Consider the following 15,212-nt stretch of genomic DNA (forward strand, 5'->3'; position numbering starts at 1 on the left):
TCAAAGGCAATTAACGTAAGACTTTTGGTGCTTTTTATTTTAGAGAATTTCTAATAGTTCTATCAGCCACGATGAAGATTTGATTAAAGTAATAGAGCTTCAGGAAACAGTAGATAAACAAAGCAAGGAAAACGGGCAGATGAAGGATCGACTGGTTGCTCTCTCTGGTAGAGTATCAGAACTTGAAGAGGATCTGGATACAGCCCGCAAAGACTTGATTAAGTCTGAGGAAATAAACACTAAGCTTCAGAGGGACTTTCGCGAGGTAAGAATATGAAGGTAAAGTTACCAAAGAGTGTGAATTACATGCTGAAAAGTGATGAATAAAAGGATTTGTAAGAGTTTGGTTAGTTATTATTAACATTTAAAGTGCATAACTGCATGGATGAGGCAGGGAATCATAGCTAGTGTCTAGTTATTATTAACTCAATGTTCTGTAACTATTTACCAAATACATGGTCATGAACCATAGAGCAGGTTGATGGGTGGATTCCCTGTGTTAGGAAATTGAACATGTTCATGTTTCATTGCTGCCAGGTAAGATAGTGAATGCTGGCTGCTTCATGGCAGAGACATTGGAGGAAATTACATTGTGTTCCCAGGATATATATCTGGCTAGGAAAAGTATTATTTCCGTGCAGTGGGTACTGACACACAGGTCCTCCCCAGTCTACGACAAAGTTCCGTTCCTGAAAACTGTTCGTGACCTGAACAATTCATATCAGAAATAAACAGAAGTAGTGCATGGGAGAGGATCATCTTGATGGGAGATAGAGCAGGAGTGGGAAGAATGGCTGATAGCTGGTCTCAATAGACCCGTGAGCAAATAAATTTGTTCAGTGCTTCCATCTCTGTTCGGCTTGGGACCGGGAGCGAAGGCACGTAAAAACGTACCATTCCCCGCCGGCAGGCGATGCCCCCAACCCCACCGTTTCTCAACTGTTCGGGTGCATGCATGTGCTGTCCACAAATTGGGTGTTTGTAACCTGGGGGAGGGGGACATGCAAGGACATTTTCATAGCACGTTAAGGTGACCTCAACATTTATCAAAATTCTCAAACATGCTTGAGTTTATTGTTGCGGGTACTGAGGTACAGTGAAAAGCTTTTGTTACGTGCTAACCAAGCAGCGGAAAGACAATACATGATTACATTTGAGCCATCACTAGTGTACAGATACTTGATAAAGGAAATACCATGAGATAACGTTTAGTGCAAGATGGAGTCCAGTAAAGTCCAATCAAAGATAGTTCGAGGGTCTCTAATGAGGTAGATGGTAGCTCAAGACTGCTCTCTAGTTGGTCGGATGTGATACAAGCTTGTGGCGTGCAGACAAATGGAGGATTTGTTTACTCCAGCAGACTGAATGGGGGTGGTGGATACATTGAATGGAGAAGGAGCAGTAAATGAACCTCAAACTTCTAATTATAATAGGCTATGGCTCAAAAAGAAGACATGGAGGAAAGGATAACAACGCTTGAAAAACGCTACCTCAATGCACAACGAGAAACTACATCAGTACACGATCTTAATGATAAACTTGAAAACGAACTTGCCAACAAAGATGCCATGTACATACAGGTATCTGCGTTCATTTACAAAAATGTTCTAAGTATTCTATTGTGCCTGTTTCTATCGATAAAGCACCAAATGAAAATAACATCATGTGGAAAAGAGAGAAACATGAGATGATGCTTATTGGGGGGAGCCTACTCTTCTTCTTCTTCTTGCGTATGGCGTGCACAGCCTAAAGTTGTAGGACAACTTGTTCTATTTGATCTTATTCGGTTGATTGCATTCGTCGAAACAGGGCAGACCACGTGAAGGTTGCAATCTTCCACCCCGGAGTCTACTCTGTTACATGCAAGACCAGAAATTGTCAGACGGTGATTGGAAAATCACTTAGTGAAGAAAGTTGAAGATAATATTGGAAGAATTCCTAGTCGTGATGTGGAATCCTGCAAGCATGAGATTTGGGCTTTATTTAATAAGGGCCTTTATTTAATTCCCTGATTAAAAGCAACGTATCTAATATCCATTCATTACCATCGAATGTTCAACTTGAGCTTCATGCCACAACTGTTTGGCTAAGTACTTTAAAATCTCATTCTCTCCCCATGTTAGTTGGATTTTCTCTGATCTGTATGGATAGGTATTTTTTTTTTTTTTTTTTTTTTTTTTTTTACAAATGATTCTCTAACTATGTGTAAACTGACTAAATGTAACATGCTTTAAATATAGAGTGAAGAGAAGAACCGTCAGTTGCAGGAGCGGCTGGAACTAGCTGAACAAAAACTCCAACAGACGCTCAGAAAGGCAGAAACCCTACCGGAAGTAGAGGCAGAGTTGGCACAAAGAGTGGCAGCTCTCACAAAGGTAGGATGCAGTATCTACAAGGTGCATTAAGTTATTGACCATGTTTAAACCGTAAAATAAAAGTGAAGCGGAAAACTGCATCCTTTAGAACTACCATTTTTCCTATATTATCACGTTTACTTAATGCTGAGTAACAAACTTTGAAAATTCAAAGTTGATGGATTATTTATGGATTTTTACCTCTTTTTAAAAAGGATATGATTATCCAGAATGGAAAAATGAAATTTCTGAGGTTATAACCAATCTTGCCTCTTTGGGTCTGTATGATTTAAAACCTTTATCATCTCTGAGTTCTAATACACTAAGTGATAGGTGCTTTATGCTCAGATAACAAAATATGTTATCATAGATAAGATTTGCAGAATATTGTCCACAGGACTGCTTTGGCTTGAATGTTGTTGTTATTTTCAGCACTTATCCTGCAAATCTAAATCGTTGAGCATTATCGGTACCTGCAGCAGTACATTTGATTCTGTACTTCGTTGCAAGGGTGTTCTGAGAAACAGTCACTTATCAAATTTTTAACTTTTGAACCTTAAATAAAAGAAAGAAGAATAATCACCACATCAAAATCATACGTAGCACTCTAAGCAAATGAAGACGAGCTGCTTCAGTTTGTTGTTTCATACCAGCAAAGTGAACATGGCATAGGCATATTTGGATAATAATAATAATAATAACTTTATTTATAAAGCGCTTTTAGACAACATCAGTTACCACAAAGTGCTGTACATGGGAAGTCAACAAAAAGTTATTACAAACTACTAAAACCATTAAGACGACAGGACTATAAAAACAGTAAAAATTAAAAGAGATTAAAAGCACTAAAACAGGAACAAAGTCTCAGCCAGTGTCGAAAGCCAGTGAATAAAAGTGAGTTTTTAGGGAGGATTTAAAGATGGACAGTGAAGGGGGCTGTCTGATCTGCAGCAGCAAGGTGTTCCAGAGTGCCGGGGCAGCAACAGAAAAGGCTCTATCCCCTCTGAGCTTCCGCTTAGACCTTGGTACCTCAAGGAGCAGCTGACCTGAGGCACCGGGCAGGAGCATATAGGTGGAGCAGCTCAGAGAGGTAAGGCGAGGCGAGGCCATTCAATGATTTAAAAACAAATAAAATAATTTTAAAATGAACTCGAAAGTGCACTGGGAGCCAGTGAAGGGAGGCCAAAATTGGCGTAATGTGCTCCCTCTTTCGAGTTCCGGTTAAAAGGCGAGCGGCAGCATTTTGGACCAACTGGAGACGAGCCAACGAAGCTCGTGAGACTCCAGAGTAGAGTGCGTTACAGTAATCCAGCCGAGATGAAATAAAGGCATGGATTACTGTTTCAAAATGCTGCCGCTTGAGAATGGGCTTCACCTTTGCCAGCTTCCTTAGGTGAAAGAAGCTGGACTTAACCACTGCGCCTATTTGTTTATCTAATTTAAAATCACCGTCCATCATAAAACCCAGGTTTAAAACTGTTGGCTTTACGAACACTGCCAGTGGACCCAAGTCAACAAAGGGAGGTTCACGGCAGCCATTAGGTCCGAACAAAATCACTTCTGTCTTTTGATGATGGGGTTTAATATTGCAAAACTGTTGGAATTGGTCACAAAGCGCTGAGTAACCCAACAGGTCAGGCATCCTCTAGAAAACATGGATTGGTGATGTTTCGGATAGAGACCCTTCAAGGGTGTCTACCTGTGACACCACTTTCAATGAACTATGTTAGATTAGATAACCTTTATTGTCATTCAGACCGAAGTCTGAACGAAATTGTAGCAGTCATACATATAATACAATAAAAACAACAATAAACACATATTAACATCCACCACAGTGAGTCCACCCAGCATCTCCTCACTGTGATGGAGGCAAAAGCCTTAGGTCTGCAGTCTCTTCCCTCCTCTTCTACCTCTGCGCTGAGGCGATACCCCCCGGGCGATGTTATAAATCAGTCCCGCGGCTCAAACACCGCGGCCCGGGGTGGTTGAAGCTGCCGCCCACCAGTCCTGCAGACGCACTGCAGATGTACCTGCACTTCTAAATCTCTTTGCTCTACAACATTCCCTAAAACCCTGCCATTCACTGTGTGGGTCCTGCCCATGTTACTCTTCCTAAACTCCAACACCTCACATTTCTCGCTATTAAATTCCATCAACCATTCCTCAGCTCGCCTGTCCAACTGATCAAGATCCTGCTGCAATTTTTGACAACCATCTTCACTATCTACAGTACAATACCAGCCATTTTAGTGTTGTTTTGCTATCATGCCATATATGTTATCATCCAAATCAGTGATATAGATGACAAACAACAATGGGCACAACACCAAACCCTGAGACACACCACTAGTCACAAGCCTCCAGTATGACAAACAACCTTCCACCATCTTCTGCTTCTTTCATGAAGCCAATTTTCAACCCACCTGTCCATTACACAGCTTAAAGGAAATTCACCCAAATGTGATGACCTAGATGTCATTACATTTGCTCCACGGTTCCGTATTAAGGATCAAGAAACAATGTCTTACTATGTATAATTGATTATTACAGTGTAGCACTATAACATCCGAATTTCATCATGTAAATCTGCTAAGAATATTGTATCACATCATTTCCATTTCTCACAAGGAGGTCCCTTTTTTGTTTTGATCTCATGGAAAGAGGTAATTTGACCCATTGAGTTGTACCAGCTCTATGCAAGAGAAATCCAGCTGACCCTACTTTGCTGCCCTGTCCCATTGCATGTCCTTTCCTTTCAGATCCTAATATTTGTGGAACTGAGCTGCTGCATATTGATTGCTTAAACTTCTTATACAAAGACATACACAAAGCCAAGTGGAACAAAGCAATGACATCTGCACTTCGTGGCACTGTTCAAAATTTCTGATCATTATACTTCAGGGATTTTGTTGCACTTAATATAATCAAATGGATGTTAAATTGAATTCACATACAATTTAAGGAAAATAGAGAGGATAATGAACCAATTATAGTTCCAGAAAAGTTGATACCTGTTTAAGGCAATGCAGGTCATTTCAATGTTCCTCTTAAATTGGACACTCCTGTTAGCATAGCCTCTTTAATATTTGTGAAGTGAGGGCTATTGCAAGCTATCTTGGGTCAAGCTGGTAACCATTTCACGTGCTACTTCAGTTGAACAGACCGAGGGCCCAAAGCTAAGGGATAACCAGAATCGAAGCTAATCAGGGACATAGCATTACTTGACAGAACTGTTTGTATGAAAAGGAATTTCACTGTGTTCGCACTCTGCACCATTGAGAATTCTCTCATTATGTTGGCAAGATGTAACCTATAGTCCAGCAGACAAGGAGATAGAAATTGGTCCCCAATGTGCCTGTGCTATGAGATTTGAAATGAGTACAACGTGGGCTGTCTTTGGGGATCTGCCTTAAGTTATTTCTGAGCTACAGGGGGAGCTGCAGAAAATTTATAATAAGATCTCAACAGTCGCAGGCAGCCAAGTATTTTTAAAAGAGTAATTTTTTTCCCCAATTCCTGAGGTTAAATCTTCAGTACAGGGTGTTAGCCGTTCCCATTTGCAGCTTGAAGACTTGGCGACTTGACGGAGTGTTGTACATCTGGTATGGATGATGGACAAAATGAGTAAGCGTGGTTTCTGCACGGAAATCCAATTTTGTGTACTTCTGAAGATTGACTTTTGTTAAGTATAATAATCAATTGAATCAGTTTTAAATATAATTTGAGATTAAAATTGCATATCCATAAATTGCAAAAATTGTTTAGGGTAACTAATTGCATATCATAATATTTTTAATATGTGCATAATTCTGAGCCATTCTGTTAATACTTGCACATTGTTTAAGTCAGTGTACATAACAATTGGTCCATGTATATGTCCTCTTCCATGAGCTTTTGCCTGATATCCTCTTATTTCATACTTGTTTAACATTTCTGAATAAACTAATTTTTAACCAGTATTCATCTTCTCTCTTCCCTATTAGTATGATAGTCTTAACAACAGTAACCTTTCTACTGTTTCCTGTACCTTTTTGCCTTTCTTAGTCTGATCCTTCCCTTTCTTCTGAAGAGTCTACTCTCATGGAGGCTAAACTGATGGAACTGAGCTCCATGCTTAGGAAGGTAGAATATACAATATTCCAGTCACTGCCTTGTGCTTGCGACTTATTGCCTTCCGCAATCAGTGGCATTTGAAACCTAGACCTTGTCATGAGCTTGCTGAACATTAAAGCTTCAAAAATACGCACAACGATTCTTTAAATCATCATTTTGCTTCTGTCATCTTTTCATAAAATGCCACTTACAACAGGCTTTGTGACCACTGGCTGAAGCTTACTCTAAACTGGAACTATGCATCTTGGGGAAACTTTGAACTTTAGTAGAGATTTATCATTTCAAAGTGCAATCCTTGAGTTATTTGACAATGATATTTATTTATTTGTCAGGCTGAAGAAAGGCATGGAAACATTGAAGAAAGGTTACGGCAGTTGGAGGCACAGCTCGAAGAAAAGAATCAAGAATTGCAGCGAGTATGTTGATTGCGGGGGGGTGTTCATGTTACTGCCATTTATTGAATCTAAAATGATAAATCTGAAACTAAATATGGAATCTTACGCAGCTCCTAACATTAGTGCATGGATTCTATCCTTTATAGATTTATTCACAATATCGACTGCGGACTACTCTACTTCAAAAGTAAATTCCCAAATCCGTTGCAGTGGCAATCAGAGTTATTTTGAAGTGCTTTTAGTTCTTCAGCTGACTACTCAGAAAAATCTAAAACTTTGATATGACATGCATGCTTTTATATTATCAATATTTTAAATATATTGAAAAGTGGGGAATAAAATTACACAATTCTCTTTATCCTCAGCACCTTCCTTACCCGAAATCCTGGATGCCACTTACTAGAACAAGAGTTAAAAGGCACTTATTTGTAGTAGAGTACCCGTTGTTTGGAATAGGCTGAGGTTGTGCTCCAGTACGTTACATAAAGACCTTTCTGTCACCTGCACAGTTGCAGAGTAAATACATTACTTTGCTTTTCAATAAAAATCATTGATTTTTTGTTTTCCATGTGTTGTTTGGATGTCAATATTAGTTATTTATCACACTAAATCTAGGAAAAAATGTAATGCACATTTTACTGAATTTTGGGATTGTGTCTCCCACGTTTATGCTAAGGCTAAGAATACTCCCCTTATGTTTATACATCTAAGTTTAAATAACATTTCATAAACAGGCTAATTCCAATTTTTAATCAAACATAATTACCACATTAAAATCACAGTGCTGGATGATTTTCGCATTATTTTCTTTTCCCTTAAACGATGATCACAAAAAAATCATTTTGGACCGTAAACATTTTGGAGATAGACAAATACTTGAAAATTAAGCACAAAATTGCAGATGCTTGAAATCTGAAATTAAAACTGTAAATGTTGGGAAACGCTTCATGGGTAAGACAGGATAGCCAAATGTTTTAATAGCTTGTCACTAAACTTGATTCTTTTCTGTGTGCCAAATATCTATCTTCATACGTTGTAAAGCTTTTGGGTATGAGGTAAATATGAATATGTTTAACATGAGTATGAAGTTCTTATTCACTTGGACAAGTGCATGCTTTTGAGATTAAGCATGTTCTTGTGTGTAAAAATTACCTTATTTATTACATATTGACCTACTGGTAGTTAATGCATTTTTGTTAATCTAGTTTTGTTAATCTACCCATTATTTATCCATAAGGCTCGGCAGAGAGAAAAGATGAACGAAGAACACAACAAGCGCTTATCAGATACGGTAGATAAACTGCTGTCAGAGTCCAATGAAAGACTTCAGCTACATCTGAAGGAAAGAATGGCTGCATTAGATGAAAAGGTAGTCCTTTTTAAATGTAAAATAATAAATTTCCGGTAAGGTTATTCGATCCTTGCAGTTAGATGGTGTTCTCTGTATAAACTTGGTCTATTTATCAGTTCACTGGGCTGTTTCTCAGACGCACTGCACAGTAACATAAGAAAGGGAAAAGGGGCATTTAGTCCCTCAAATCTTTTCTCTGCTCAGTAACAGATTTGCAACCTAACCTCACACTTGCCCCATATCTTTTCATAAATATACGCTAAGCAAAGTGATCTCTGAATTAAAATCAACTATTGGCCTTGCATCAGTTGTCATTGGCAGAAGAGTATCAAATTTAGAAACTTTTCATCTTCACCACTGAAAAGCCAATCTAAAATTTTCACACAATGTTTCCTAGCTATAGGCAGCCCAGAAGGTGGGAAAATTGTCTTTCTACTCCATATGTTTCCTTCCCTTCTGGAAAACTTCAACCACCTATTTTCATTTGGAGGAAATACAGCTGTTTATTTATCTTTGCAATATATTAGGTATGTTGCAAAGCCTACCTGAAGCGTGGCTGAAAATCTGTCCCAGCCCTTGTGCGCGATTTTGGCGCCGTTTAGCGGGGGGCAGGTTTAAAACTCGATTTTTCACTAGGCTGTTCAAATCAGGGTTTTTCAGCCTAGTTAATTATTAACGAAAAATCGCTGGAAGATTCCGTAGCTGGAGCTATTTTTAGTTTTAAGGACTTTCTTTACTTGTTATAGTAGGTTAAAAATTAACCTCTAAACCGCCGACAACGGGTCGGATCTCATACAGGGGAAAACGGAAGGTAGGCTGTTTATTTTTACGTTAAAAAGGGCTTCTTAAGATCCCTTTATACAAAGTTAATGTTGCGAGTAGCTAATTTGGGCCCCATTATATCCCGCAGTATTTTTCTGGGCATTTGGGGCACAAATCTAGTGCAATGTGAACGTTCTAAACCAGCGCGTTCACAGGATCCCACTAGAAAGCTGATTTAAATGGACTTTAATTTACAGCAATTGAACACTAAATTTCTTCCATTTGGCCTATAAATTAATGTAAATGAGATTTAAAAATCATGTTTTATTGTGAATTATTTGTGAATATTATTTGGACGCTTAGGCTATTTAAAAATGTTAATCATTTATTAAGAAATGGATAGATGTTTAGATCTAGTAATTGAAGTCTGAAATTAGCTACAATTGGGTAACTAACTAATTATATGCTTTAATTTCAGGTGATCCAAGTAAGATTATTTTATATTTGTTTCAGAATGCTTCAATCTATGATAACTAAAAATTTCATTCAGTTCTCTTAATTTTTAAGAAAGTTATGTGCTTTTGACTGTCCACGATCACAGCTTTTTTGTTATGTCCATAGAAAATCAATAGGGAACAAGATGCTAATTTCCGAGTATGAAAATGGCCATACCTTTTTAAATACTTGAGATATGAAAGTGAATTAGGTGTCAAATTAAACTTCTTTTTACACTTTATCTGATGGGATAAATTGTAGACTTGATTTTTAAAATCTCAAAATTTTGTAACATTGCTAAATATATAATTTGAAATCGTGTTGTTATTCTGATAAATTGCTCTGCCTCAAAGGCCAATTTACCGTTCCAAAGATTGGGCCACTACTGCACGCGGTACTCCAATGGTAATCTATCCAGAGTTTTGCATCGTACTTTCTTTTATTCTTCCTTGCATTTGATGTACAGATACCTTGCATTTTGCATGTGTTTGATTCAAATATTTTTGAAATAACATGCTTGTTTAATTAACACTCAAATCAAATGTACACGCTGTATTTTTGAAATAACGCACATAAATTTACATCTATTTAAATGTATATGTTTAATTTATGCATTTCTGAATTGTGCAATGTTTTTTTCGGGACGTGACCCCTGTGTAAAATGCAAGGCATGCAAAGGCCCTCCATGCTTTTTACCATGTGATTCCAATAGATACTCATTGGAAAACAAAATTAAATCAATAGAAGGACCAGCTTGTTATATTCACCAGCAGTATGAAGAAGTCTGTTGCAGAGTCTTGTCCCTGTCTTGAGAATGATGTGGATGTAGAGAGATGCAAGTAATTTAGGGGATGAAGTTCATGATTGGAATCAAGGGGTAGAAATGGAAAAAAAAAATTCCCAATCTTATTATGGAGATGTCATGTATTTTTTCATTGGGAAATGTTAATTTTATTAAGTTTATATTGAATTAAGCAATATTTGGTGAAAAACTGTCCTGGAAAATATTATTTCAGAATTCGCTTATTCGAGAACTTGAAAATACAAAACAACTGATTGAAGAGACGCACCAAGAGAAGGTGAGCTGCCTTTGCACGCTGTGATATTTCTCATAATCCTGTGCATTCTGATTCTCTATCTCATAGCCTTGAAGCACACATAGAAATTTAATTTACCTACACTGGTACTTAAAATGCTTCGATTGTCACTTATCGATATGTATTTTGTGTAACTGCGAGCTTTCATCTTAAACTCTTCAATGCAAATCCAAAACGTGCAGATGTCAAAAATCCAAAATTAAAAAGGAAAATCCTGCAAATACTCAGCAGGTCAGGTTGCACTTGTGGGAAAAGAAACATAGTTGTTTCTCGATCTGCAAGACATATTTTCAGTTTTCCATTTGTCCCCCCCCCCGTCTGATTCCGAATAAAGTTCTCACCAGATGCCTTGGTTTCATTCCTCTATTTCCCCATTTCAATTAATTCTGGTCCTGGCTTATTCTTCTTCCACCTCTTTAACCAGGACCCTTCATCCCCAAACCAGGACCCTTTCACCTGTCCCCAGTACTCTCGATCCACTTGGAAATCTCCCTCTGGCCCTTTACCATCTCTCAATCTATTCATTGCCAACTGCCACTTGACATTGACTGACTTTCCCATTTTCACACATCATATTCATAGGATATGTGAAACAGCATTTTCTACAGTCCTACCTAGGCTCTCTCCCTCAACTCTTTTTCCAAAGCATTGATGACTGCATTGGTGTTGCGTCTTGCACTCATGCAGAACTTAACAACTTTATTACTTTTACTGCCAATTCCCACACTGCTCTCATCTTCACGTCGATCTCTGACCATTCCCTTTCTGCCTCTATCTCAGGAGGTAGACTACCCTCTGACATCTTTTAAACCACTGGTTAGGACATGAGGTTAATTTGTGGTTAATTTAATTGTAAAAATGCATTACGAGGTGGGTGTTTCTCAGAAAAATCCTGCTTGCTGGATCTTTCCCAAACTTTCTGCAAATGAATTTCAAAGTCTTCTGGAAGAACATTCCCTGCTGATATTTTCCAAACCTGGGTAACAAAGATAACTGGACTGACCCATTTAAATGTTTTGACTTTAAATATAAAATTATCAACATTTGTCTTCCTGGGGATCTTAATGCATACTTGTTAATGCATTAAAATTATCGTTTCTAGGGGATAGGCGCTAATATGATTTGAAACTGTTACAAATTGCACATCTCTATATACCTAAAAGTCTTAGTCTTGTTTGTGCCCACGATGTGTCAATCTGGTTTTCCTATCTTCCTCCAAACGCTCGGCCACAGCCTTCCAATTTTCACACATTCTACTCGCATCATTCCTGTGGTGGCGATAAACATCTTACCGTCGCATTCCCACCTATATTTACGAAGTCATTAATTCTTGACATTTTAAAAACAGCCCCAAAAACTCACCCATTTCTGGAAAAAAAAATAATCCGAACAACGTCACAATGCACTCACAAGACGGGACGTCCCACTCCTGGAGGGAGGGGCACTCCAGCGATCCAACGGCAGTTCGCAAAGCACTCTGGGTGGGAGGGGCACTCCAGCGCTCCAACGGCAGTCCCCCCCCCCCCCCCCCCCAATCCCCACCCCCCCCCACACGGGGTGATGCAACCCCCCAAACCCCCACACGGGTCACCCTGGAGCCCGACCCCTGCATTATTTCACTGTGCCGAGAATTGGGGGAGGGGAGGGAGGGGTGGGGAGAGGAGAGAAAGTGGTGGAATATTACATGGGGGAACGGGTTGCGTTCGGGGAACAGGTGAGTGATGGAATATTGCGTTGGAGCAGACCCAACTGGTCTGCACTTGGTGTAGTTAATAATAAACTTTCATTATCTTGCAATATTTTTCAAATAATTTTGTTTTCAAGCAACTTAATATTTTATATTTCAGAATCAGTTGATGGTTGAAATTGAAACCTCACGGGCTGAAAATGATCAGTGGAAAGTGAAAGCGACTTCTTTTGCCGATCCTCTACCTCCTAGGTATTTCACAAAAGTAACAATATCTCTACCAATTTGCAGAAAATTGTTTTATTATTCTATTGCCTGTTCTATAATTCGTATCATAACTTTTTTTTTTTTTTTGAACCCTGGCCTGTTTATTGAAGCATTGCAAAATATATTTCTGGGCAATTTAATAACATCTAAGAATCTAAAATTAGAAAATGCTCTAATATACACTGCCAAGGTATGGCTTTGCATGCTATCACTGAAAGATAAACAACTCACATAACTATAGTAGCATAATGTCCTAAACTTTAATATGCTATTTGACTTTTCATTCCATGTTGCATTAATTTAAAAATTCTTGTCTTTTTTGCATTAACTTAATTGTAAGTTACTTCACAGCATTTCAAGGCAAATCTCTATATTTTAAAAAAAAACTTGCTCCGCAAATATTCTTAAATTTTTGCCCCTCGTATCTTAAAGCTGTGCCCTCAAGTACTTGACATTTCCTCCCTGGGAAAACGTTTCTGTCCCTCTATCTATGCCTCACATAATTTTATCTACTTCTATCAGACAACCCCTCAGTTATTAGGGGAAAACCAATATTTTCCCTACCATTGATATAGGCCCATCTGCGTATAATTTTCTAGTTTGTCCCCATTTCCCCTTCTTAAAGGAATAACATTGGCTATTCTTCAGTCATCTGTGGCTAGAGGGTATACAAAGATCTTTGTCAAAGTACCAGCAAAACTCCTTGCCTCTCAACAACCTGAGATGGAACCCATTAAGCCTTGGGGTCTCATCCACCCTGATGTCCTTCAAACACACAGGCAATTTCAATTTCTACCTTTTTACTTAGCATCTTGCAGAGATTTTTTAAAATAATAGTTTGAAGAAAAGGTGACATTTCTAACTTGAGCAATATCTAGACTTTTGAACCGAAGACAGATACACAATGCTGGAGTAACTCTGCTGGACAGACAGCAGCTCTGCAGAGAAGGAAAGGGCGACGTTTCAGATCGAGACCCTTCGTCAGACATAGAGATATGGAAGGGTAAGGTGAAAACACAGATCAAAGGGGACGATGATTAAGGAAATGTAGAATTTCTATGGGGAAGGTGACAAGGAGGCATACAATCAGTAAAATTTAATCAGGAGGACAATGAAACCATTCGGAGAGTAGGATGGGGGGAAGGGGTGGAGAGAGACGGAGACAATTTGGAATCTGCCCGCTAAAGGGAAAATTCCGCTATTTATTATCACTGATAAAGCAGACAAGTGGCGAGTTACTTTTCTACGGAAGTGTTTAGCTGAAACAAACTACAGTGTTGATGTAACTGAAAGCTGAAATCCGAACCCATTTTGACGTGCAAGTCTGAGCCTGTCACAATACTAGAGCACAGAACCTGGAATGAATGTGGACACTAACACCGATTTACTCTGTGCAAGTTTGGCAGCAATGTTGAGAAGTTTTGATTCCCACAGAACTAAACCTGCAGTAAGCATTGCTTCCCTCAGCAGATTTACTTCTAAAGTTTGTACAATATGCAGTCTTCAGAACTACAAATAGAGGCCTGTTTGGAGCATGGCCATGTCCTAATTTCTTAATTCCTGAAACAACAATTTCTTTGCGTTCCTAAAACCATCTGACGAACGAGCTCAAATCATCTGTTCATGGACCCTGATTTTGAAACTGCTAATGCATACAAGATTTCCATAGATGGATTATTTGGTGCATAAATGTAAGAATACTATAGCGTAAGAAGTAGAAGCAAGAGTAGGCTTTTTAGCATCTCAGGTCTGTCATATATTTGTCATTCGCCGTCATGGTTGATCATCTACCTGATGCCACTTTCCAACACTAATCCCCAGCCCTTCATTTCCTTCATATTTTTAAGCATGGAAGAGATGTCGGTCACTATTTCTCCATCGGCTCATTTAATTGCAGACAACTCTTTAACTATTTTTATGGTGTGATTCTTTTCTATGCAAGGAATATTTAATGTTGAGAACTGCCATTGATCTTTTAGATAATACCGGGATACCATTAATGAATTATTATCTAAGCAAGCTTTGCTCTTGAAATCTAGACATGAATTCAATTCACCAAGCAGGGGCCCATGCTCATTGAGAATGCGATTTGGCAATACAGTTTTGGCCTTGTAGTTCTATGTGTAATATTGAGGCTGCATGCAAGCCAAATCACTGTATTTACCCCAAATTTTGAATTGTTTTGTTCCAGCCGGCCGCATTTGGGCAGCAGCTCGGATTATAGGTATCCGTTGCCAACTGCGTCAGAGGGAGATGCCCTCCCAGATCCATACAACAGCACTCCAGTATTGCGCAGAACTCAGAAAGGCCGCTTAGCAGCTCTGCGAGATGAACCTTCAAAGGTAACAATTCTTGCCATTATTCTTTGTTTTTAAAAAACCGAGATGAAACATCATTAGAATCTGAAATATCTCTGCCATGACTCGATGTGGTTATCTTTAAGGCAACTAAAATTTATAGTTTTAGTTTGTACTGTTCTGGAATCCATGCACGAACATTGGTTCCCTTATTTCCCTTAAATCTTTGCTCATTATAGTAAAGTATTTTTCCATTATGGTGATTTGGCTGACCTGTAATCCATCCTAGTGTTATGTAACATGAAGAGTCTGACATTGATGTTTAATTGCTCGAGGATTATTTCGAATGATGCTTATTGGCATTAGCAAGTTATATGCTTTACTACATTGA

The 15,212-nt window shown here is 38.6% G+C and overlaps 1 protein-coding gene across 6 annotated transcripts in view; it reads left to right on the forward strand.

Moving 5' to 3' along the window:
- LOC129705599 (liprin-alpha-1-like) overlaps positions 1 to 15,212 on the forward strand; it is a 107,206-nt gene that overhangs the window by 50,038 nt on the left and 41,956 nt on the right. For all 6 annotated transcript variants that reach the window (XM_055649206.1, XM_055649209.1, XM_055649207.1 and 3 more), the window contains exons 6-13: positions 44 to 265; positions 1,434 to 1,580; positions 2,241 to 2,375; positions 6,803 to 6,886; positions 8,103 to 8,234; positions 10,490 to 10,552; positions 12,418 to 12,509; positions 14,716 to 14,866. In XM_055649206.1, the coding sequence (XP_055505181.1) occupies positions 44 to 265; positions 1,434 to 1,580; positions 2,241 to 2,375; positions 6,803 to 6,886; positions 8,103 to 8,234; positions 10,490 to 10,552; positions 12,418 to 12,509; positions 14,716 to 14,866 (1,026 nt within the window). The remainder of the gene's footprint in view (positions 1 to 43; positions 266 to 1,433; positions 1,581 to 2,240; positions 2,376 to 6,802; positions 6,887 to 8,102; positions 8,235 to 10,489; positions 10,553 to 12,417; positions 12,510 to 14,715; positions 14,867 to 15,212) is intronic.

This window comes from Leucoraja erinacea, chromosome 18 (genome assembly GCF_028641065.1).
Source record: "Leucoraja erinacea ecotype New England chromosome 18, Leri_hhj_1, whole genome shotgun sequence".
Lineage (NCBI taxonomy): Eukaryota > Metazoa > Chordata > Chondrichthyes > Rajiformes > Rajidae > Leucoraja > Leucoraja erinaceus.